The sequence below is a fragment of the Lipophrys pholis genome, assembly GCF_963383615.2.
Source record: "Lipophrys pholis genome assembly, chromosome: 17".
Taxonomy (NCBI): domain Eukaryota; kingdom Metazoa; phylum Chordata; class Actinopteri; order Blenniiformes; family Blenniidae; genus Lipophrys; species Lipophrys pholis.
The window spans coordinates 2,999,674-3,025,855 of NC_137643.1; the positions used below are offsets into that span (position 1 = coordinate 2,999,674).

At 49.0% G+C, this 26,182-nt stretch overlaps 2 protein-coding genes across 2 annotated transcripts; both read right to left on the bottom strand.

Annotated features, from left to right (window-relative positions):
* Positions 1-1,682: 1,682 nt before the first annotated feature.
* Positions 1,683-6,833, bottom strand: LOC308122920 (histone-lysine N-methyltransferase EHMT2-like; the record flags this gene model as incomplete). Its single annotated transcript, XM_080485088.1, has 11 exons — positions 1,683-1,863; positions 2,421-2,596; positions 2,757-2,835; positions 2,928-3,014; positions 3,455-3,570; positions 4,415-4,492; positions 4,591-4,735; positions 4,993-5,160; positions 5,638-5,792; positions 6,602-6,706; positions 6,828-6,833. The coding sequence occupies 11 exons, from the start codon at positions 6,831-6,833 to the stop codon at positions 1,683-1,685; spliced, it is 1,296 nt and encodes a 431-aa protein (XP_080341214.1).
* A 955-nt stretch (positions 6,834-7,788) lies between these two features.
* Positions 7,789-12,505, bottom strand: LOC308122403 (double-strand-break repair protein rad21 homolog A-like; the record flags this gene model as incomplete). The annotated part of the gene is made up of 13 exons (XM_080484187.1): positions 7,789-7,980; positions 8,268-8,351; positions 8,909-9,091; positions 9,228-9,373; positions 9,748-9,904; positions 9,979-10,202; positions 10,591-10,719; positions 10,842-10,964; positions 11,061-11,270; positions 11,412-11,518; positions 11,907-12,006; positions 12,097-12,226; positions 12,362-12,505. 13 exons carry the CDS (start codon positions 12,503-12,505, stop codon positions 7,789-7,791), a joined length of 1,929 nt encoding a protein of 642 aa, XP_080340313.1.
* Positions 12,506-26,182: the final 13,677 nt, after the last annotated feature.

The following is a 26,182-nucleotide window of genomic DNA, read 5'->3' on the forward strand; positions in this document are numbered from 1 at the left end:
TCTGCAAAACACTAAAAAACATGCTTTATTCATTCATGACAATTTTATTAATCCCCTTTTAGAGAATTTCTTCCATCCTTCAGGTTACACACAGCATCCTCGCAAACTATCCCATTCAATGTAGTTCTCAAACTTAAGATATTTCATTAAGTTGATACTATTCTAAATGCTGCAAATTGTTTTGTCTATTACAATATCAGGGAACATATAGCCCAAACTTTTACAACTCTCATATCCATGATAGAAAATAGACTTTTCTGCTCAAATATTATCATTTGAGGAAAGACTTAAACGTCCTTACATCAAAAACAAAAGGACGTTTTTCCAATTATGCTGCAAAATAGTAAATTTATAGCTCTGAAAAAGCAGCGACCTGTCCCCTCTTCTGTTAAGGTAATTATCCCGCATGAGTGTAATTCTAGGCAGAAATCAGACGTAATTTGAGGGAATAATAGCTATGATTTTGAACCATGTAAGAATAAAAACAGATGCATGTATTGAGCTTCATAACTATAGTATTTAAGTCTTTGGCATTTATAATGATCCGCCTTTTTAAAAAGTAATACATTTGTACTTTGACGTGTCACCCTTAAACAGGCTCGATAACAAATCAGGATAAGCACAAAACATGCAAATTTGAGGCACTTACTTCAAGTCACGATGAAAAGCTCACCAACACTGTTTTTTAGTCGCAAGTTGACTCAACATCTGCTTTAAAATATTATGTACTCACTGTCAGTACACACTAAACCCTCGTGTTTTTCCAATTGCATTCACATCTCTCAAAAACAAAAAACCCTTTTATCATGTAAACAGGCCAATAGCCTGTCACAAAACAGGTACTGCAACATTCACAATACCACCAAGGTAACCAGTTTAACCAGTTTGCAGTAATCTGTAAATTGCCCTTCCCGTAATTTATATATGGAAATTATGGCAGAGAGAGGCATGTTTGATCAGTGAGGTCTCCTCACTGCCCGCCTCGAATGCCCCCTGTTGATCAAACTACAGCAGCTACAATATAACACCACATCTGTCAAGAGAAAACAAACGACACACAAAGAATAAACTTTTTAAAAGCATTTGACGACAGGAAAGCTGCACTAGATCTGATATCAAAACTCATAATTGAATGAACACCAGAAGCCACAGATCAACTCACGAGTTATTTTATTACACTACATGTGAAAACAAAGAAATATGTATAAAAAAATAAAGAAGATGAAGCTAAAACCATCATCCAATAACAACACTATCCTTCAAGTCCTTGGAGAGTCCTGCGCTCGCTGACTCATGACTGTTTGTTGGCACAACAGAGAATGTGTCAAATGGATATATGCAAGACCGGTACTTGATGGCACGCTCCTAATGCACAGAGTTTATGCGGAAAGGCATAAGAATATGGTGGGATACAGTAACATTACTGTATGAGGACAATCACAAGACCAGCCTACACTGAGAAAACTGTTAGGTTAAGGCTCATGTCCTCTATCAGAGTGGAAATGATAAAGTAACTTATCAGTTGGCAGTTGTTGGGAATATAGACGACGTCTCAAGTAAACAAAATCAGCACCTTAGATGAGCAAGTGAACTAGATCCCCTTCTCCTCGTCTTGACTTCCTGTTGTTGCGTGTGCATGTGAAACTGAGGAGGCTGACCCAAATGTCCCATGGGTGAGGTTTTCAGGAGTTTCCCAGCATGGCCATCCCACAGTCAGCTCCCGAGTCGGGGCAGGCCTCCAGCCGAGCCAGCCTGCTCTGCTCCAAGGCGATGGCCTCCGCTGAATGCTTGCATTTCTCTGATCCACACTGACAGGTGAAATACTTGCTCTTTATGTCCCAAAACCGGTCTCCGTAGTCGAACCTGAAGACGGACAGAAGATGAGACACAAAGTACAACACACCTGTAAACAAAGTGCATCTCAGTAACTACAATAATTCATTCAAGCAGTGAATTGTCCATATATCTCAGATTATTGACATCTCAGGCCTTCATGACTTCATCTCATCAATCATTGTAAATATTTATATTTTTTATTCAGAGGCCATAATTACCAAATAGAAAATGTAAGAAAGACTTTAATCTTTTAGTTTATATGTTATGAGAGAAAACTTAACATGATACCATAATGTGCTGCCCCTGTGTCAGATGAAGAACAACTTCCCTCTAGTCTGTCCGTTCAGTTAATGTTTTGTTTTTTTAATTAAGTAGTTTGTGTCCCTTTTCAAACAAAACAATTTAAGAATTACCATTCGCCAAGAAATCTTAATGCTGGAAATTGTGATTGTGTGTCTTTTTGAGCTGTTTAATGCTTTTTGTTTCAGTTTTTTTATTAAATGTTCTAATAAAAGGAATGTAACCGTGGTAATTCAGTGGGAACGTTTTGAAGACTAAAGGTTTAAAGCCTGTGATGGTCTCACCCCAGCTCCTGCCCACTGAGGATGTCTCTGGAGCTGAAGAAAGCGATGCGGGGGAATCGGAGGTCCTGATGCAGCATGAACACGCGTACTGGGATGAGGTTCGGGTCACACAGGTGGTTGATGAAGCGGCTGATGTTGCCATAGTAACGGGCGTCGATGCAGTACACCTCTCCGTCCTACACAGGAAGTGAAAGAGACGGATTCAGATGAACTGGGCACAGCAGAGAGAGGCGACAGCTGAAAACCACTGCTTCGGTTCATGATCAAACTCTTCACCAGCCCAGCCGTTCTGGCGCCAGGGCGAGTGTGTCTGTTTTATCATCACATCTATTTCACCTTGTTGTCCAAGTCAAACAGGTAGGAGTCGTCTTCTCTGACGTCTGCCTCTGCATCAGAGATCAGCTCGCCAACATATCTGTGTAAAGGAGGAAAGGAAGACGTCAAACCGTTCACATGAGCGCAGCTTAATACTGGACAGGTTTTTTGGGTTGTTGTTTTTTTTCTTACTCGCAGATGAAGCTTCCCTGAGGGATGTCCTGCAGAGCTCGGACTCCCCAGCCCATCTTCTCTGTCCTGTAGAGCTGCAGACGAACTCTGCCGGGGAGTGAGGGGAAATCATGACAAGTCAAAAACATTTCACCGTCTCCCTCTCGCGTTCTCTTTTCTTTTCTCTCTCTAGCCTCTTCTCTGCCACTCAGAATGTTTAGCTGCACAATTAAGACACACCACAGAGCAAAAAATCAATGAACAATTAAAGACGATGCAGGGAGATAGAATTAATAGAACTTAGTATGACAGAACAAAAACGGAGAAACGTAGAATAATAAAAGTAATAAATTACAAGTTAAAATGTTTGATTGCAGCAAGAAAAAAACTATAATAACAGATTTCACTTGAGACGAGGGAAAGCGATTATGTGATGAGTACAATGATGTTAGAATCGTAGTGCTTGTACTATTTGTATTGCTATTTGATCCCATTGGGCTCATGCAGCTGCTGTTGGTAGAAAACCACACGTCATGTGACACACGTACTTGATGCCTGCCTGGACGACCCGGTTCTTGCACGATCGATAACAAGAACACGCCATGTTGCACTCAAATATTAGTGGAGGCTCAATTTTGTTGAATTCTTGAAGCAGCCGCTGATCCTGACAACAAAAAAAACCAATATGAGAATAACATCATCTCTTTGGTGAACATTTAATTCTGGTCTTTGGCTTCACTGTTCCCTTAAAATGAACAGTGGAAAAGAGAGAACCTGTTTTCAATTAGTTTGATATGGCTGGTTGTACAGGAGACATATTATTGCTATAAGTGTCTGACCACCCTTTACAGGCAGAGAAAGGCAGGACATTTGTGTAAATAACAAAACACTTCTGCTTTAAATGTTGCATAAATTGACATGAACGGATGCGTTCTGCTCCTTTCGCCTTTAGAAAAGCACCTCTTACTGAAGGTTACTGCGAATATCACCTGATGCATGTTTTAAATTTGTAATCTAATAAAATACGACCCATAAAAAAAATGACAACGGACATATAAGGCTGGGGTACCTTTAGCATTTTTTTTTTTCTTTCTTCAATGTGCATAATGCTGTATACTCGACCATGAGAGATGAATAGAATCTCGGATGTCTCAACAACATATTTGACCACTTGCAGGAAATCCTGTGAGGAATATAACCCATTTATGTGAATTATGAATCATAAAATAAATAGGATTTCGGTCCGTTTTTAATGTCTCCTACAGATTTTATGATTCAAAAATAAAACTTAATGGGAATATCTTTTAAATTTTGTGACATTAAATCTTCTGTGGTGAAAATGGACCCCTTTAGAAAATCCCTAGACTTGAAACGTTAATACTTTCAAGTCTAGTAATGACAATGAATAAAGTAATGACTCTAACCAGCAAATGATCTGTATCTGTCTTTTTCCCCCAGCAGGTTTATCTGAGTAACATTGATGGCGTGGCTTTTGAGAAGCTCGTTACCTTGTCATACCAGCAGCGGATGCTGAGCTGTCCACACAGACAGTTACTGGATGAACAGTCGTCCGTGCAGCTGCAGTGCTGAAGACAAGAAGAAGAGAAGAAAAAGCTCCAGCTGCTCTTTCTTTCCTCAAAAAAATCTTTTCTTTGCATGAAAAGTGAAGCCACAATGACATTACCTGTAAGTGTGTGATATTTCGATCTATGTTCATCGCTGAAGTTTCACAGTTCTCTGAAACGTATTTGTAGTCTGAAGGACAGCCCTCGTCGTCCACGGCGTTCACACAGGGAATTGGCACGTTCTCGTAACCCTGAGCGATGTCACTAAGAACAACAGAGTTTCATCAGGGAGAAGATCAAACAACAGAAATGTAAAAAGTGAAGAAAACGTGTTCATACATGATTAATTAGTTTAATTGTATTTCAGCATATCGTGCTGGACAACTCGCTTGTGCCTGATATGGAAAACAGCTGTTTAGTTTTCAGACCATCAGAGCAATTTTATTCACCTTCATCTGATCACGATGGTACTTAGACAAGTTTTATCTAATATTTATAACGTCCTAAGATACTAAACCCACCTGCAGATGATTCTCTCTGTCCGGAGCATGCGATTGGTTATTCCCCGGCGCAGCTTCCTGTTGATCTGAAGTGACACCCACACTGGAGTGTCGGCCCGGGCCAGGGAGAGCGGTGTGTCTCCCTCCCTGTTCATGACGTCTATATCTGCCCCTCTGGACAAAAACAACCTGCAGACAGGAGACAGGGAGGCAAAACACATGTTGAAACTAATCGGATCCGTCATTGTTGAAGTGAACTGTTACCCATGTAGTTCGGGAGGGGCGGCGGGGGGGGGGGGGGGGGCAAGAACTATTGTGATTGAAAGGCAACCTGTGACACAGGAAGTACCAGCTGAGGCACAGTAAGAACACTTCATGTACACAGAAGTGATAAAAACTTTTTTCCAGGCTTTTCCCTCCATGTATATTTAAGTGTTTTGTGTTTATTCAGATGGCTGGTAGATCAGCTCCTTGTCTTTACTTTAGTTTGTGTGTGTGTGTGTGTGTGTGTGTGGGGGGGGGTTGGGCAGGTTAAGGGCAGATGCCCTCCTCCATCACTGATTCAGTATCCTTGGTTGATGTTTTTGACTATTTTTATTTGAGATGCTGCTTCTAACTTTTCTTTACACGACTTCAACGTGGCTGTTGTTTGTGATATCGACTTACGTGACGCACTCCAGGTAGCCCTCTCTGGCGGCGATGTGCAGCGGCGTGTCTCCGTGTACGTTCACTGAGGCGAGGGAGCAGCCGGCGTTCAGCACCAGCTCGGCGATATCCACGTTACCGGCGTACGCCGCCCAGTGGAGACACACATTCAGCTCCTGAGGAGGAGAAAGAAATGATGTTCAAAAACCTGTGAGCGTGTTGTTGCTTTGCATCAACGATCACGTACGAACAATAAATTCTACAAACAAATTAAGTTAACGTCAGTTGTGACACTGAAAATAGCTGATAGAATACAATTAACTGTGAACAAACTATACGAACTGTTGAGTTATGATGGATAAATTAAAGTTAGAAACTTAAATTGATTTAAAATGCGGATTTGAAAATCTCTTTATTCTATTATGATTTTGAATTATGTGTCTGAATATTTAATCCAAAGTGATTTTTCTCATTTAATTTTGTCATCAGTGCTTTCTCTCCCATTAAGGTTAAAACTATTTCTGTTCTCTTTTCCTTCTTTAGTTGCCATTCCACACCTGGCCTCTTTACTGTAATTCTTCTTTAATTCGGCTGAGTGGTGCAACTTCCTCAAATCCTTTAGAAATACCATATTTCGGTTTGTTCTCTTGATTCACTTCCTCTAACATTAGTAAGTTGTTTCTTGTAATTGTATTTAATGTTTTGTTTTGCACACTGTTCAGATGTTTCAGTTCCTAGGTAATGAACACCACAAGTAGAGAAACAACTTGCCTCTTCTCTGGTGGTTGAACTTTGACTCAGGTGAAGAACTCAAATACTGTACATGTTCATCTCACTCAGGATTATTGTTGAAAAAGTTCATTGTTTTGATAGTTATTTCTACTCACATAAGCGTTTACTTTATGAAATCAAAGCAAATGTATCTGGACATTGATGTCTGGGTTAAATTATGAAAACTGGTTTCATCCCGTGTCTCTTCACTGACCTTATCGTTGATGGTGACGTCGGCGCCGCGGTTCAGCAGCGATTTGATCACGTCCACATGTTTGTGCTCCGCGGCCCAGATGATCGGCGTCCAGCCGCCGCTGTCCTGTAACGCGGCGAAAGAAAGACTTCAAACTGACGTTCGAGAACAACAACATCCTCCGACAGACAGATATGATGAACTTTAAACCAGCTGATGATTTGCACTCTTGGGAAATATTTCACACCAGCATGCAGAACAGATTCACTCTAATGTGTCTCTAGTCTCACTCTTATCGCAGGCTTCGTTTCTTTGCTTCGTCATGCTTCATGCAAACTGCATCAGAACGGATTTGGGTCCAATTTTTTATCGTAAAAAAAAATAATCCTGACAATTGGTTTCTGATTGGAGACGCGAGCGCAGCGCTTGTAAGAACAATAAGATTTTTATTAAATTTTTTTCCTAAAGTGCTGCAATACAGTCTTGTATTCATTAAACCGCAGAGTCCACAACTCATACCTGCGCAAACTCTTTTTAAAACAATCTGGATACAGGCGCATTCTCCGTCCGGTGGAGAAGAGTGGATGGAGTGACAAACCCACGGCTGTAAACTAAATCTTCACTTTGGTAACACTGAGCGGCGAGAGACAGCAGCTCCAAACAACCAGATGCTGCGACGGAGCGTCTTCCACCAGCCACTTCAACGACAATGTCCAGCCTGTGTCCACATGGTGGTTCGTTTTTCCTTTCCGTGTTGCTAATGGCTGCTGCCGCTGGGCTTTGGGGAAGAACGTGGAAACTCTACATAGACCTGGCGAACCACTGCGGCGCCGCGCTGATCCTCCTCAGAGCTCAGAGTTGTGGCTCTGCAGGCCTGTCAGAGCTGCTTCCAGCCAGAAACCAAGGCTGTGTGGACACGGGCTTTTATACATAAAGTGCATGAATTTTTCTATAAAGTCTAAAATAAATAAATAAATAAAATAGGCAGAGAATGAGGGAAGAACGAGGCCTAAAAGACATTTCATTAAAAAAAACATAACTCGGTATTAAAGTGGATATTGTTTGGAGTTGCGATCTTCTTTACGAAGCCAAGTCACCTTTCTTCCCCCCCTCACACTGCCCGACACGAAAGCACCACATGATTCAGGTGAATAACTGTTAAGATGAGCAGACCGGCCTGACGGCGGAGCTTCCTCGGAGCGCTTCTCTCAGATGATGTGGAAGCGAGGGCCGGGCGTGGCTACGATGTCGCTGTACGGCTCCTCCTGGACCAGCTCCACCGCCTGCTGCTTCTTCAGCACCAGGAAGCTGTAAAACTTGGCCGCCGCCTGCTTTCGGTTGTTGTTCCTGCAGAGATCCAGCAGGCTGACCGACTGGGCGCCTGTTTTGGCCATCACCCTCTGTTGGGGGGGAGACAGGCAGTCAGGACGGGGAGATCTGATTGGTCGTGGTGGGTTTTGATCTGAAAACTTGTGTTGGACTCATCAAAGATGGCGGAGACATTGGTTCTTCTACTGGTGAAAGTAGTTAGTGTTTCACTGCACGTCTCACTATTACATAAGACGTTAGAAAACATCCATTTCTCCAACAACCACAAACATCCGCCACTAAACAACGTGAAACAGTAAATTCAATAAATACAACTGAACTTTTGTAAGTTCAGAAACTGTAAACTTCACTTCAGTACCTGGAGGCCATGAAGCATCTGCTGGGTTCTTTTGTTCCACCTCCTCTCCTCCTGGTCCTGATCTCCTCCCTGCACCTCCTCCTCCTGACACACATACACACACACACACACACATGCACACGCATACGCATACACACACACACACACACACACACACACACACACACACACACACACACACACACACACACACACACACACACACACACACACACACACACACACACACACAGTGTTTCTATGAATGTGCACATATAGAAAACATAGACATACATGTGTAGATTTCTATATGTGCAATGACATTTAAAAATGTTTTGCCTTTAATGTCTCAAATCACCTGTATGGCAATTTGAATTGCATTTAGTCTCTTTATAAAACTATAAATAAATATTTACTTTGCTCTGTTATGTTTGCTCTGTTGTATTTTTGTTGTTATAATAATTTCATTTGTGCCCACATGTCCGAAATAAACTTTTAAATTCAATAAAAAAAAAAAATTCTAAACTAATTTTATATATATAGAGAGAGAGAGAGAGAGAGAGAGAGAGAGAGAGAGAGAGAGATGTATAGATGATGGATGTATCTGTGTCAATGAGTCATGGAGAAGCAGTGTGTGGTCAGTGTGTGGATCTCCGTCTCACCTCGTCGTCAGAGTCGTCGTCGTTCTTCTTCTTTTCCTTGTCCACCAGCAGGTCCAAATCAATCAGCTGGCTGATGTTGGTGGTGCTTTCCTCCGGAGGCAGATCCACGCTGGCTGTCTCCAGCTGCTGGGACGCAGCAGATACCTCAGACTCCTGCTGCTGCAGCTGGTCCAAGGCTCCCATCTGGAGGGCGGGAGGTCAGAGGTCACAGCAGTACAGTTCAGTGGCTACAGCCAATCAGAAAGGTAGATAAATGAAAATCATGAAAGCATTACAACATGATTCTGGTGTCGGTCAGTGGCAGGAGGGCTGTACTCACGGGCAGAGCCGGCTCCGTGTCCTGCGCTTTGCGTTTTAAGCTCCTCTGGGAGGAAGGAGGCGGCATGGCGGCCTCGTCCAGCGTCGTCCTGCTCCCCTCCACAGCCGACGTCTGCAGAACGCTGGCCTCCTCCATGATGGTCTGGTCTGGAAGACAATCCTCACACGATTCCTGTCATCGTGTACTCGCTTTGTTTCTGAACTCTTCAAAAGGGTTTATTGGGGAATCTGAACCGGGTTTGGTGTTCGAATGCAGAAAAACTGTTAATTAATTAATTAATGAAGCTTAACACCAAGTGGGTTGTTTTCACTGTGAATTAGAACAATTTGTCATCTCATCATGCATGCTGCCTGTTTTTCACTATTCTTCTCTCTTGCATTTGTACGTTTGCATCTTATCAGCCCTGCAAAGGTCAGTCAATCAACACAGGAGGAATAAAACTTCACCTTAAAGCCATTTCACTAAAGTAAACTCACACTTTGTGTGACGTGAATCTACACACACAGATCCATTCTCTCACCCATGATGTCTTTCTGTTGCTGTCCGGCGGTTTCCTCTCTGGGCACCTCCGGGTTCTCCAGATCCTTCAGGAACTCATCCAGACTGTCGGCCTCTCCGCCCTTCCTCCTCTTCCTCAGCTCGTCGGGTACCAGCGGCGTGAGGCATCTTGTAAACATCTGCACACGAGAAGAAATGAGGGCGTGACGAGAGCACGAGTGGCCGCGTGGAACTGCGTCCGTTGAAAACTCACCTTCAGCAGCCGGGCGTTCCACAGGGGCTGAGCCGGGAGGGAGAAGAGCTTCTCCACGCCCCCGGTCTCCTTCCACATCATCAGCTTCTTGGTGGGAGGAGCCAGATCCAACGTGGTGACGATGTCCGAGTAGTCGGAGAGCTGCGCCCGGATGGTTTTACTATCCAGCTCCTTCACGCTGTCCACAATCAGCTTCCTCTTACGCTTCGCCTTGGTTTCCTTCACTGCAACGAGCACGAAACATCAGGAACCAGTCAGAGGATAATAATTATAATTATTATTCTTATTATTAATCTTCAGGAAAATATAAATGTTTGGTCCAAAACAGTAAATGTTGAGCTTCAGATGTCATGACGGTTTTGATCATTGTATTCTGGTTTGATGTTTTATGTTTGGCCAAACTTTCATTCCTTTCTAAACTAAGTTTTCCCTCTTGTATATTTGTTCTATTTCAGATTTATTTCTTTTTCTAATGATGAAAGTTTCTTCGCTCCAAAGCCAGTCAGAAGATCGTCCTCCTGAAGTTGAGACCGATGTTCAGACTAAAGTTAGAAGACGCTGCGTTGAGCGGGATGAGAAAACGAGCCGTTGGGAAACAGGAAAAGCAGCTGCCTGTGATGTCGATGGGCTCCAGAGCGAAGGTTTCCTCCTCGTTGTGAACCAGGTTGGTTTGTTCTGCCTGGTCGGCCATGGTGGGCAGAGGCTCTGTCGGACCGGAATCCGGGCTGTCCGGGGCTCCGGCTAACGCCACACAGTGAGGAAAACATTAATGTTTAACATTAATAACAGCTCGGTCAGTCTTCTGCATTATAGACAACAATGAGTCTGCGCCACACTGTGGAGCCCGGCTGAGTGCGGCTGACCTGAGAGGGCATCGAAGTCGTCCTCGTCGTCTCCGTGGTCCTGAGGCATCATGACGCTCTGTGTGATGGCAGGAGGGTCGTCGAAGATGCCGCCTCCATCCTCGTTACTCAGCAGCTTGTCCACTGCACATTACATGAGTAGGATTGACGTGTCGTGTTTCATTTCTCGGGTTCTAAAAACAAAAACGTTTGACGGTGTGCGACACCGCCAGATCTTACCCAGCATTCCTCCCTCGTGGCTCTCCATGGGGTTGTCTCCGAAGTCGTCCTTGTACTGGTCGTCGTACTCCAGATGGTTGGACTTGTCGGCCATCGGGTTAGCTCCGCCCTCCGCCTCCAGCAGCAGGTTGGAGGCTGACGCTCCCATGATCTCCACCTCGAAGGCGCTCTCCTCTCGCATCATCTCCCGGTCGTCCATTCCAAAGTCAGCTGCGCCAGACAACATAATGAAATATACTGTGACATGGCAAAGCTGAGGCTAATGAGTAAAATGGTTATTCAAACTGTTTCAAATGACCCCAAAAATATATAGAATAATATGGTCAAATAAAGAGAAGTGAAGACGCTCACCAAAGTCATTGTCCTGCAGCAGGTTGAGGTTTCCCACCTCCTCTCTCATGGTGATCTCCTCCACTCTGCTCTGGTTCAAGTTGAACTGCTGAGCCACGTCAATGTCGCTGCACAAAAGACACAGAAGCACCGTCAGGAATTCTGAATTTACCAGCAGCCTGAAAGCCCATTTGTTGCCTTTCCGTGGGATCGGTGCGGCGACCTTTCAGGGATTCTTAAAATTAGAATGGGTTAAACGTGCAGTCAGAGGACAAGCGTGGATGACATTATGAATATGAAAATAGTGTGTGTATCAACCATGGCCTGAAGTGTTCCTGGAGTTGAAATATTCTTTCTACCTCAACCACGTGGGCTATGACTCCTCTCCTTGCTAAAAAAAACAATATCTAAAGCAGCAAGTCGTAGTGGCTTTATATTTTGCCGACTGGAAATAAACAAACAAAAAAGAAGTATTTTCCTGCTGGAATTTCCCCGTCAGGAATAAACAGGACTCACTCCAAGTCTGGCAGCGGTTGGTCAAAGTCGTGGAACTCCTCCGGTAGGGTGATGGCATTGTACGCCGCCTCTCTGTTCTCCTCTGGAAGATCCACCACACCTAAAACGTCACACAGACAGAGCATGAGCCTCTCCACCGACTCTTCCCAACCGCTTCAGGGAATCCAATGACTGATTTAGTGTTTCCAACCTGGTCGAAACGCCATCTTGATCTTGATGAAGGCCTCGTTACAATCTGCCAGCAGGTACTTGGCCTTTCTGTGGTAGATCCTCACCACCCCCAGCAGGAGATGACCCGACGTCCTTAAAGCCATTTTCACCTGAATCAAATGAAATCACAAGGCGATGATTCAATACAAAGCCATCCTCTTGAACCGTTGGCATCCCATGTACAGTTCAACAAACACAACAAGCTGTTTTAAAGCCGTTAGGAGCGAGCAGTGAAAGGAAATGACCTTTGGTGAGATGATGCTCTCCACGCTGCTCTCCAGATTGCACTCAAACACGTGTGCCTTGGTCAGCTTCTTGTCCCAGTGGGCCGCCAGCCAGATTTTGGCCAGCGGCCCTCGTTTGCTAAGGACAAAGTGGGCATAAAACATCGTCTCGGCGCCTCCTCACCACCAGGGAAAGGGGGAAGGGGGGAGGCGTCGGGCCTGGAGGGGAAAAACAAAACAAAACAGGACAAAGACAAAAACACAGAATTGAAATCAGGACTCAGATGTAGTAAAACAGAGCGTAACAGATCCGCTCATTGTCGTGTGGGAGCTTTCATGATGCAGATGTTTGTCTAGTTAATACCAGCAGGAGGCAAATTGATTGAGAATTCTCTAAACCATGGCTCGGTATGGCAACAGTCCAAGTTCTTCTCCTCTTCTTTTGTGTTTAACGACAGGAAGCATCCATAAAGTTGCATTACCGCCATCTGCTGGTTCTGTCTGTCTACATCGTTTCCCACTGCTCTCTTTGTCCCTGATGATTTTTTTCCTCTCTCTCTTATCAGCAGCTTTTCCCTCCCTGATGACTGACACCTTTGGCTGAGATGCCTTGTTGATGCTCGAAGTTACAGGTGAATGGATGAACTGGTTGGACGAGTCACAAAGAAGATCAATATTGATCTATAGCTGTCATGATCAGCTCTCCTGCAGCCCCTTAGGGGGAGGGGTTATTGGCTGCAGGTGTGTGCTTTTTTCCCTGCAGTGTGTTTCAGGTGGGCGTGCCTGGAGGTGGTGTTTGGGATGGAAGAGCTGGCTGGGTTAATTACCAGGATTCAGTACAGCTGCGGGTAGCAGGTGGAGGCGTTTTGGAGGAGTGGCTCTGCTTTTTAAACGGGCTCCTCACTCCACTCGACGCGGGACCGTAAAATCAACAAGAGTTAGGAGTTGTGGTGTTGTCTGTTAACTCTACCTCTTGCTACCTGCTCAACACTCCACGCTCGGGCCCAGCCAGCACCAGCTCGTCCCACACTGCCTCGGCCGCCACCCACTGGACCACAGCTTCAACCTGCTCTGCCCCAATCAGCTCTGTACTCGGCTCTGGTGCTGATTCCCGGGAGCCCCCGTCCGGACAAGGACACGTCCCCTCGCTCCGTCAGCCTGACTCCGTCCACGCTAGCCTGACCCGTGAGCCACTCTCCCCAAGACTTTATCTCTTCTGGAGGAGTCTAAAGTCTAAAATTATTTCGTTTGTTAAATAAAATCCTTGGTTCACTTCATCTTTGTTCTGGTGACTTTCTGCGCTTGAGCCTCTGTCTCCCCGCCGTAACAGTACGGTCCCGCCAAGATGAGCTCAGCAGATCACCAGCCAGGATCAGATATGGACCAGTCTCTCCAGCAGTGCCTCTCCAGCCAAGACGCCAGACTGGGTCAGCATGACGCCTTTCTGCAGAGCCTAGTAGTCAACAATCGGGCAATTCTAGACCAGGTGGCCAGCCTGACCTCCCAGGTGGCCAGCCTGACCTCCCAGGTGGCCAGCCTGACCTCCCAGATGACCAGCCTGACTGTCCAGCAGAACCCGGCCCTCCGGTTACCTGAGCCTTCGGTCTCAGTGCCAGACCTGGGTCCACCTCCTGCAGCCCACTTCAGAGAACCCTTTGCTCCCGTTCCAGAGAGGTACGCAGGTGATCTGGGATCATGCCAGGCCTTCCTGACCCAGGTGGGCCTGGTGTTTGAACTACAGCCCCAGTCCTATTCCTCCGACCGATCCCGGATTGCCTACCTTATTGGACTCCTGTCTGGAACCGCCAGAACTTGGGGAACAGCGTTGTGGGAGGGCCAGGCTCCTGAGTGTAGCTCGTACCAGACGTTCACGGATGAAATGAAGCGGATATTTGACCACCCAGTTCGTGGAAGGGAGGCCAGTGACCGACTCACCCTCATCCGCCAGGGCAACCGCAGTGTGGCTGAATTTGCGATCGAGTTCCAGACCCTAGCAGCGGGTAGTGGTTGGAATGACCGTTCGCTCCAGTCTGCATTCTACCGGGGATTGCAGGATCACCTCCAGGATGAGATCGCCACCCGAGACCGAACTGAAGACCTCGACAAGCTGATTAAACTTAGCATCCAGATCGACAACCGTCGCAGGGAGCGTCGCCGCGAGCGATCTCTGCACTGGACTCCTGCACTCCCCAGACAGCCGCGGGCTGATTCCCCAGGTCCTAGCTCCGAGCCAGAAGCCATGCAGATTGGACATGCCCAGCTCACCCCGCAGGAGAGACAACTACGCCGGTCTAATGACGCTTGCCTCTACTGTGGTGAACTGGGACACTACATCACCCGTTGTCCTACACGCCCGGGAAAAGGACGGGCCCGCCAGTAGTAAGGGGGTTACTGGTGAGCCAAAACCTCTCTAATGCCCCCCAGCGACTCCAATTATCCGGGACGCTCTGTTTCCAGACCCAGACTCTGATGGTCTCTGCGTTAGTGGATTCCGGAGCAGAGGAGAACTTCATGGACTACCAGTTAGCAGAACAACTATGCATCCCGTCTGTCCCCTTGGAATCCCAATTAGAAGCCCAGTCTCTCAACGGTCTCCATCTGGCTCGGGTCACCCATAAGACTGTCCCCGTCACTCTGGTGCTTGCAGGTAACCACCAGGAGATCCTCTCCTTTCACCTCATCGACCACTCTCGCCCCCCGCTGGTTCTGGGGTACCCTTGGTTGCGTACTCACAACCCGCGGATCGACTGGGTGAGGGAGGAGGTCAGTTCCTGGAGCGCCTTCTGCCTTAACCACTGTCTGCGGTCGGCCCTGACTCCGTCTACGCCCACCAGGCCTGCACCCCCGGATGCCACGGACCTCTCCCTGGTCCCTGAGGCATATCGTGACCTGGCTCCAGTGTTCGATAAGGACAAGGCTCTCTCGTTGCCCCCACATCGCCCATATGACTGCCCTATTGACCTCTTACCAGGAGCCACGCTGCCTCACAGCCGCCTGTATAATCTGTCCCGACCTGAACGCACCGCCATGGAGACCTACATTCGGGAGTCCCTGGCTGCAGGCCTCATTCGACCATCTTCTTCTCCAGTAGGAGCCGGGTTCTTCTTTGTGGGCAAGAAGGACGGCTCACTACGACCGTGCATAGACTTCCGGGGACTCAACGACATCACCATCAAGAACCGGTACCCTTTACCTCTGCTCAGCTCTGCGTTCACTCCACTCCACGGCGCCACTATATTCACCAAGCTGGACCTTCGAAACGCCTATCACCTCGTACGCATCCGTGAGGGGGATGAATGGAAGACAGCGTTCAACACACCGCTGGGACACTTTGAGTACCTTGTGATGCCCTTTGGACTCACTAACGCCCCTGCAGTTTTCCAAGGACTCATGAACGACATCCTCAGAGACATGGTTGATCGCTTTGTCTTCATCTACCTGGATGACATTCTTATCTACTCCCGCAATGTTAAGGAACACACTCAACATGTCCACCAAGTCCTGGAGCGTCTCCTCAAGAACCGGCTCTATGTAAAGGCGGAGAAATGCGAGTTCCACAAGACCACGGTGTCATTCCTGGGCTACATCATCTCGCCAGGGGAGGTGAGGATGGATCCCAGCAAGGTCTCGGCGGTTCAGGATTGGCCGCAACCTGAGAATCGGAAGCAGCTCCAGCGATTCCTCGGGTTTGCCAACTTCTACAGACGATTCATCCGGGACTACAGCAAGACCGCTGCTCCCCTGACCGCCTTGACTTCAACCCTTCGACCATTTGTTTGGACTCGTGAAGCAGCCCAGGCCTTTCAGACCCTAAAGCTCCGGTTCACCTCAGCACCTATTCTCGTCCAGCCAGATCCCGGTCGTCAGTTTGTGGTGGAGGTGGACGCCTCAGACTCGGGGGTGGGAGCGGTGCTCTCACAGCGTTCCGCGTCAGACAATAAGCTCCATCCCTGCGCATTCTTCTCTCGACGTCTCTCTCCGGCAGAACGCAATTACGACATTGGAAACCGGGAACTATTGGCTGTCAAGATGGCCTTGGAGGAATGGAGGCACTGGTTAGAGGGAGCTGAGCAGCCATTCATTGTATGGACGGATCATAAGAACTTGGAATATATTCGCTCTGCCAAGAGACTAAATTCTCGCCAGGCCCGTTGGACCCTGTTTTTTGGGCGTTTCCGGTTCACACTCACCTATCGCCCAGGATCCCGCAATGTCAAACCAGATGCCTTGTCCCGTCAGTTCTCCATTGAGGAACCCCCATCTGAACCTGTCCCAATCCTGCCTAAGACCTGCACAGTGGCCTCTCTCACCTGGGAGATCGAGGCCTTGGTCCAAGAGGCCCTCCGGCTACAACCGGACCCAGGTGGTGGACCTGCTAACACAATGTTTGTTCCTGTCCCTGTACGCTCCCAGGTCCTGCAGTGGGGTCACTCGTCCCGGTTCTCCTGTCACCCTGGCGTCACCCGCACCTTGGGAGTGGTGCGTCAAAGATTCTGGTGGCCTACCATGGATCGGGACACCCGGGAATTTGTAGCGGCCTGCACCATCTGTGCCCGCAATAAGACCTCTAACCAACCCAGTTCCGGTCTCCTCCAGCCACTGCCCATCCCGACCCGCCCCTGGTCCCATATTGCAGTGGATTTTGTCACTGGCCTGCCAACTTCTAAGGGTAAGACCACCATCTTGTCTATTATTGACCGCTTTTCAAAGGCAGCGCACCTTGTGGCCCTACCCAAGCTACCCACTGCAAAGGAGACGGCAGACCTGCTGGTTTCTGAGGTTTTTCGCTTGCATGGCATTCCCTTGGACATTGTGTCGGACCGAGGCCCTCAGTTCACGTCAGAAGTTTGGAGGGCGTTCTGCACCGCACTGGGAGCTAAGGTGAGCCTGTCTTCGGGTTTCCATCCGCAGTCTAACGGGCAGACAGAGCGACTCAACCAAGAGATGGAGACCCTTCTCAGATGTGTAACTGCAGAGAACCCCTCAGCCTGGAGTGACCATCTGGCCTGGGTTGAGTATGCACATAACTCGTTGGTCAACTCATCTTCTGGCCTGTCTCCCTTCCAATGTTCCCTGGGTTACCAGCCCCCCCTCTTCCCGTCCCAGGAACAAGAACTGGCGGTTCCTTCGGTACAGGCCCATGTCAGGCGATGCCGTAGGATCTGGAGGCAGGCCCGGGCAGCGCTACTCCAGTCATCCCGCAAGATGGAACGACAGGCTAATAAGAAGCGCTCTCCGGCCCCTTGCTATATCCCTGGGCAGAAGGTGTGGTTGAGGGCCAAGGACCTTCCACTGCGGGTGGAATCAAGGAAGCTCGCCCCACGCTTCGTGGGTCCATTCGAGATCCAAAGGATCATCAACCGGAGTGCGGTAAGGTTGAAATTACCTTCCTCAATGCGAATTCACCCCACTTTCCACGTGTCTCAGGTCAAACCGGTGAAGGAGAGTGACCTGTCCCCTCCGGCCCGCCCCCCTCCACCACCCAGGATGCTGGATGGTGGCCTTGTCTACACCGTGCGGCGATTGTTGAACGTTCGTCGCCGGGGGCGTGGTCTCCAGTACCTGGTGGACTGGGAGGGTTATGGTCCGGAGGAACGTTCCTGGGTGCCCCGAAGTCGCATTATGGATCGGGAACTCATCCGGGAGTTCCACCGCCTGAACCCGGGGCAACTCAATTGTACGCCAGGAGGCGCACGTAAGGGGGGGGGTACTGTCATGATCAGCTCTCCTGCAGCCCCTTAGGGGGAGGGGTTATTGGCTGCAGGTGTGTGCTTTTTTCCCTGCAGTGTGTTTCAGGTGGGCGTGCCTGGAGGTGGTGTTTGGGATGGAAGAGCTGGCTGGGTTAATTACCAGGATTCAGTACAGCTGCGGGTAGCAGGTGGAGGCGTTTTGGAGGAGTGGCTCTGCTTTTTAAACGGGCTCCTCACTCCACTCGACGCGGGACCGTAAAATCAACAAGAGTTAGGAGTTGTGGTGTTGTCTGTTAACTCTACCTCTTGCTACCTGCTCAACACTCCACGCTCGGGCCCAGCCAGCACCAGCTCGTCCCACACTGCCTCGGCCGCCACCCACTGGACCACAGCTTCAACCTGCTCTGCCCCAATCAGCTCTGTACTCGGCTCTGGTGCTGATTCCCGGGAGCCCCCGTCCGGACAAGGACACGTCCCCTCGCTCCGTCAGCCTGACTCCGTCCACGCTAGCCTGACCCGTGAGCCACTCTCCCCAAGACTTTATCTCTTCTGGAGGAGTCTAAAGTCTAAAATTATTTCGTTTGTTAAATAAAATCCTTGGTTCACTTCATCTTTGTTCTGGTGACTTTCTGCGCTTGAGCCTCTGTCTCCCCGCCGTAACAATAGCTGAAAAATGACGACAGTTCCGAAGGCAGATGAGGTCAAATCCTGGACTAATAAAGTTTATCTAATATTTGGAGCCAGTGAGTGAATGTTACTCTGACCGAGACACACACACACACACACGCACACACACACACGGGGTCGAACCCGCGACCTTCCAATTGAAACATGACCACTATATCACCTGCGCAGAGAGAACATGCAAACTGCAGATTTTATAGCAATTTTCATGCTAAATGTTATTCCTGCACTCAATGACTTGTTTTATTTATATAAATGTTAACGCACATCCTGTTTTCTTTGTTACTCCTGGTGTCTGCTTATTTACATTAGGTGTGAAGGTGAGGTGTTAATCGGAGCATTTATGTATCAGGTGCACATTTATTCTACATATATATATATATATCCATAAAAAGAAAAAAGAAGATGTCGTTGCAGGACTTTAAAATGCAATGCACGCGCCTATGTTATCTTCTCTAAACAGAAAGGAGTCGTTTGCCATGGCAACAGGGCGAGCTCGTTCCCTTTAGCGCGGTTTTTCATGACGCTCGCGCCGCAGTGAGCTTCATGACGCTCCGGGCAGACAGGTGACAGTGGCTAACGATTAGCCGCTGTCAATCCCTCTAAAGCCCGCGTGTCTCTGCATCCCTGATGTACCGAGCACCACCTTCACATAGACCGGGAAAGACTCACCGCCGAGCCGCGTTCTGTGCTCCTCTGCCGGTGTCGCTGCTGCTGCTGCAGCTGCTCGATGTTTTCCTCCTCCTCCTCCTCCTCCTCCCTCCCTTTTTCACTAAAACAAACAAGATGGCGTCCCCTGTCTCCCTCCTCCAAAGATGCTCCACTGTCACCACATCCTAAACTCTACCTCCACATCCTCATCCTCAGCCCATCACACTCTGCCTCAAACGATTTAAAGTGCCCAAAACAACTTGGGAAAAAAAGAGAAAACTGTTCAAATGGCTAAGACAACTAGTAAAGATATAAAGCAAATATATACACAAAATAGTTAGAAAAGGCTTAAAGAAACAGCAGCTGGAATGTCAAAAACAACCAAGGTCAAAGCCCCAAAAAATGTCAAAATCAGGAACACCAGTAGAAAAGTTAAAAAGAGACTTAAACGTGTCAACACAATTTAAAAACATATTAAAATAGCTATTTAAAACCGTAAGCGCCATTTCTAACAATGACTCCATCCCCTGGCCAGACAGTTCCAGTTCCTGGCATCTGGACGGAGATTTAAAGCCCCGAAACTTAAGACGAGCCGCTGCAGGAGCAGCTGCTGCCATTTCCCTTCTAAATCAGTACTGAAAGCACTTTACTCTTGGGTCTTATGTAATGAAGTTCAACCTGATTTTTTATCTATTTATTGTACCTTCTTTATCATATTTTCAACAAGTCTTCATAGTGGTATTGTAGCAGTTCCTTCCATTTATTTATTCACTCTTTAACCTGTCAGTGAGCCTGTGAGCACCCAGCTATGTTTGTATCACAACTGTTATTTTACTGTCCTGCCTTTTAAAATATCTGCATGTACTGTCAGACTCCCTCTCCTGCTGCACAAAAATCTACCTACGGGTATCAATAGTCACCTTTGAACTTCTAAATGCAATGTTATCAATGCATCGATCCAGTTTTATAAGTCAAAACTATAGTCTACTAACAACTTTAAGAGCTTCTCATTGTAAAGTTTAGACATTAAAATCTGTCTGCAGACCGATTTTAATGGATTGAAAGTGGCAAAGGTGGCTTTTACTGATCAAGTTTGCAGATCTCTGGTCTAGCTAATACCCAAAACCTAAAAGGAAATCTAAAAGCAGGTAAAAACTTTGGTTTAGAGCAGGCATGGGACTACATCAGATATTGAGACTGCAGTTAAGGGACGAGTTAAGTTCAATACTTCACCTCAAACATGAGATCTTACAGGAGGTCCACAGACGGGATTCAGACACAGACACCGTTTCAAGAAGGTTTTTGAAAATACAGTTCAGTCAGAAAACATGAATTTATTTTGCCTCTGCTGTCCAGTAACACCAGTAGAAAATTCAGCAGGAGTAAACAATTAACCAAGAACCACTGTCCTTTACAATTTATCAGTATAATCAACAACATTGAGGTTATAGGAGCCAAATGAGGGGTTGTGTTCCCTCAGAAGCCGGTACAGGACCGGCTCCTACAATAAAGGTCATAAAAATATCTACAAAACAACCTTTTTTACAAACAATATCTAAAAATAGCTGTAAGAACGTCTTTGTTCCAGTTGAATAAATCAGTTGCTACAGGGCATCTAAAAACAAACAACATAAATCTTGTGGCGTGTGAAGCTCGCGTCCACTTCTGAACATTTAACAGTCATAAGAACAACTTTCCAAAACAAAAACTGAACTTCATAAAAGTTCCCATTAGCTGGAAGGAGTCCTGTGATGTGAACAGGAAGTAATACGACTTTATATACAAACACGTTCGAACAATTCCAAACTGCAACATCACAAAATGAGTTTGGTGAACGTCGAAGAAGGAGTGTCTAATAAAAACAATGGGAGGTGTGTGTGGGAGACGCTGCTCAGTCCTTCCTTTTCCGTTGTTTTGGAGACTCGTTGGATTTGTTGAGGATTTGTCGGAGGTTTTTGGAAACTCACAGAGGTCGCATGGAAGACACACTTCTCTGCTTTCACGAACAGCCGGTTCTCCAGAAGCCGCTGTAGAACTGCTCGAACGTGTAGAACATGCTCCTCCTGGTTGTGAGAGAAGATCAAGATGTCATCCAGATAAACAAAAATGAACCTGTTCAGCATGTCCCTCAACACGTCGTTGACTAAATGCTGGAACACTGCGGGCGCGTTTGTGAGTCCAAACGGCATCACTAAGTACTCGAAGTGTCCGAGGGGAGTCTTAAACGCCGTCTTCCACTCATCACCTTCACGGACCCGAATGAGGTGATAAGCGTTCCGGAGGTCCAGCTTGGAGAACACTGTGGCGCCATGGAGCGGCTGAAAGGCGGAGTCCATGAGCGGCAGGGGGTACTTGTTCTTCACCGTGATGTTGTTGAGACCTCGGAAGTCAATGCATGGCCGTAATGTACCGTCCTTTTTAGCCACAAAAAAGAACCCGGCTCCCAAGGGTGAAGATGAGGGGCGGATCAGACCCGCGGCGAGGGACTCGTGAATGTACTTCTCCATGGCTTCTCTCTCTGGACGGGACACATTATACAAACGGCTAGAGGGAAGAGGCGCCCCTGGAAGAAGCTCAATGGCACAGTCATATGGTCGGTGGGGGGGAAGGGAGGTAGCCTGCTGTTTACTGAACACCTCTCTCAGATGGTGATATTCAGGAGGGACGGAACCCAGGTCGATCTCCTCCTGGTCTGTGGAGGGGGGTGTCAGGGGGCGCCCCGGAGCTGATTGGAGGCAGTGGGTATGGCAAAAAGTACCCCAACTAGAAATGGTGTTCAGGTTCCAGTTAATGTGGGGGTTATGTCTCTTCAGCCAGGGGAGACCCAGGATCAACGGAACGTGGGGCGATGACAGGACCAGGAACCTAATCTCCTCACTGTGGTTCCCAGAGACCAGAAGACGGAGAGGGACGGTGCGATGAGTGAGGTTAGCCAACCTCCTGCCATCCAGGGCACTCACGGTCCAGGGGTTTGAAAGAGGCTCCAAGGTGAGGCCAGCCTTGACCGCAAACTCCCGATCCAAAAAATTGTCATCCGCCCCAGAATCTACCAAGGCCTGCAGGGGGAAACTGCCCCTGTCACCAACAAGGGAGGCTTGGAGTTGGAGGCGTGAGGGAGCCGAAGGCTGAGGGCTGGGGTTATGGCTCATCAGGACCACCTCCAATCCTGATGAGCCTAGGCTTTTGGCTGATGGGGACAGGTGGCTCGTTGGTGTCCCACCTCCCCACAGTACAGGCAGAGACGGGCATCGAACCTGCGCTTCCTCTCTGCGGGGGACAGGCGGGCTCTCCCGAGCTGCATCGGTTCCCCGGGACCCTCTGGGGCCGGAAGAGCTGGATGGGAGAGAATAGAGTTACCAGGGGTGGCCACCAGGGTTCCAGGACAAAGAGGGGGCTGACGGCTCCTCTGGTTCTTGCGACGGTACCGGAGTCGATTATCTATCCGGACCGCCAAGGAGATGAGCTCCTCCAAATTGGTCGTGTCGTCCCGGGCTGCCACTTCATCATGAACCTCGTCGGAGAGCCCCTGAAGGAACACTCCTTGGAGCGATGGATCATTCCAGCCACTCTCCGCTGCGTAGATCCGAAAATCAACAGCATATTCAGCAACCGACCGTGATTGCTGGGAGAGAGACATCAGACGTCGAGCTGCTTCCTTGCCCTGGAGAGGATGATCGAAGACCTGCCTCATCTCCTCCATCAACCGAGTGCTTGATCTACATATGGGTGATGCCCGTTCCCACAATGCCGTCACCCATTTTGCCGCTTTACCAGACAATAATCCAATTAAATAAGCAACACGAGAGTCATCGGTGGAGTAAGTAGCCGGCTGCTGCTTGAACACTAGTTCACACTGGAGGAGGAAACGGCCACAACCTCCCAGTTCCCCAGAATAACGTTCCGGGGTGGGCATATGCGGCTCCCTGGTGGCGGTCGGCGGTATTGTCCCGGGGGGAGGAGCCACAGCCGCAGCCGCGTCACCGGGATGTTGCTGACCGACGGCGAGCCCGTCCAGGCGGCTGGTGAGGAGTGACATCTTGGCGGTCAGTTCATTTAACGTTGTCCCAATCTCCCGGAGGAACGTCTGATGTTGGGACAAGAGATTGCCGTGGGAGGATATGGCGCGCTGGAGGACTTCCGGGTCGGCTGAATCCATCTTGGCCAGATCGTTCTGTCATGTAAGGTGTAAGGAGGATTCAGGCGCCGACAGGACGAGGAAGTTGAGTTTAAGAAAAGAGTTTATTTAGGCGATCTCTCCAGCGGGCGGACAATCCTCGGAGAGTGGCGTGAAGGCGGAGGTTGACGTCACCGGACAGCGATCTCCCGAGCTGGACAGCGCGGCGCACACCGGGACTGCACAGGAGGGGAGTTACACAGATTACTCAAAATACCGTAGTATACGATAAACAATTGGCTTTACAATAAGGCTCGAGGGGCCGAGTCAAAGTACCGCGGGGGTAAACGAGACGATCTGGCGATGAGAGCGTGGAAACCCGGTTCCTATATAGTGGCCTCAATCATCTCTTTCAGGTGAGCCTCCTACGCCGTCCGCTCCACCTACGCACACACGCCCACACACACGCCCACACACACACACAAAAACAAACACAGCAGTATACACTGCGAAACGTGACATGACCCCCCCCTCAACGGACGCCTCCTGGCGTCCTACCAGGCTTCTCCGGATGCTCCCGGTAGAAGTCGACCAACAGACTCCTATCCAGAATGTGGCCCCTCGGCACCCACGACCGCTCTTCAGGCCCATAACCCTCCCAATCCACCAGGAACTGGAATCCCCGACCCCGGCGACGAACGTCCAAGATCTTGTTCACTGTGAAGGCAGGATGGTTATCGATGAGCAGGGGGGGTGGCGGGGGCTCTGTGGTGGGGCTAAGAGGGCTAGAGTGAACCGGTTTCACCAGGGAGACGTGGAATGAGGGATGAATCTTTAGGGATGCTGGCAACTTCAGCCTCACCACCGCCGGATTGATGATCTCCTCAATCTCAAACGGCCCGATGAATCGAGGCGCCAGCTTGCGAGACTCCACCTGGAGTGGGAGGTCACGGGAGGAGAGCCATACCTTCTGTCCAGGGCGATATGAGGGGGCAGGAGCCCTCCGACGGTCAGCCAGTCCTTTGTTTCGGGCCGATGATCGGACCAGAGCGGCCCTAGCCTCCCTCCAAACCCGTCGGCAGCGTCTAAGGTGGGCCTGCACTGAGGGCACAGCAACATCCTCCTCCTGGGTGGGGAACAGGGGGGGTTGGTAACCCAGGGCCACCATAAACGGGGACATACCAGTGGCTGAGCAGGTGAGGGAATTGTGGGCGTACTCCACCCAAGGCAACTGGGAGCTCCAGGACGATGGAAGTCGAGCCGTCATGCACCGCAGTGCAGTCTCCAGGTCCTGGTTGGTCCTCTCCGTCTGACCATTGGTTTGAGGGTGGTACCCTGAGGAGAGGCTGGGAGATGTTCCAAGAGCCTTACAGAAAGCCTTCCATACCTGAGACGTGAACTGCGGGCCACGGTCAGACACCACATCGAGGGGGATCCCGTGCAGTCGGTACACATCCCTGACCATCCGATCCGCTGTCTCCATCGCTGAGGGCAATTTCGGGAGAGGGACAAAGTGCACAGACTTGGAGAAGCGGTCAACAATAGTCATTATTACCGTGTTCCCGTCGGACGGGGGGAGACCAGTAACAAAGTCCACGGCAATATGGGACCAGGGTCGACTAGGGATGGGTAATGGGCGGAGCAGCCCCGCAGGAGGTTGGTGAGATGCCTTGCTTCGGGCACAGACGGCACAGGCAGCCACAAAGGTTCGGGTGTCCTGAGACATGGAGGGCCACCAGAAACGTTGTCTCAGGAAGGAAAGTGTTCGTTGGAAACCGGGATGGCAGGTTAACCTGGAAGAGTGCCCCCACTGAAGAACCTTGGACCTCATAGGCTCAGGGACAAAGAGAGAGTTAGTCGGACCGTTACCCGGATCGGGCTGGGTGAGTTGAGCACGTCTGACCTGACTCTCGATGTCCCAGGAAGAGGACGCGACCATGCAGGTGGAGGGGAGGATGTTCTCTGGCTCCACTTCAGTCTTCTCGACGGTGGTCTGCCGGGACAAGGCGTCAGGCTTTGTGTTTCTGGACCCTGGCCTGTAAGTGAGAGTAAAGTTAAACCGTCCCAGAAACAACGCCCAGCGCGCCTGCCGAGAGTTTAGCCTTTTCGCGGTCTGAAGGTAAGAGAGGTTCTTATGGTCCGTCCAGACCACGAAAGGTTGGGAAGCACCCTCCAACCAGTGCCTCCACTCCTCCAACGCCAGCACCACCGCCAACAACTCTCGGTTACCAACGTCATAATTTTGTTCAGCAGGAGTGAGGCGTCTTGAAAAGAAGGCGCAGGGGTGCACTCTAGAATCCTCGGCACGCTGGGATAATATTGCTCCCACGCCAGAGTCCGAGGCGTCGACCTCCACAATAAACTGTCTTAGGGGGTCGGGATGGCACAGCACCGGAGCCTGGGTAAACAGTTGCTTAAGCGTGCTGAACGCCTGTTCGGCCGCCGGTGTCCACAGAAAAGAGGTTGAGGTGGATGTGAGTCGAGTGAGGGGGGTTGCGACCTTGCTGTAGTCTCTGATGAACCTCCGGTAAAAGTTAGCGAACCCCAGGAACCGCTGCAACTGCTTACGGGTCATCGGTCTGGGCCAGTCCACCACCGCTTGGACCTTGTCCGGGTCCGCCTTCACCTGTCCCCGTTCAATGATGTAACCCAGGAGCGAGCAGTGAAAGGAAATGACCTTTGGTGAGATGATGCTCTCCACGC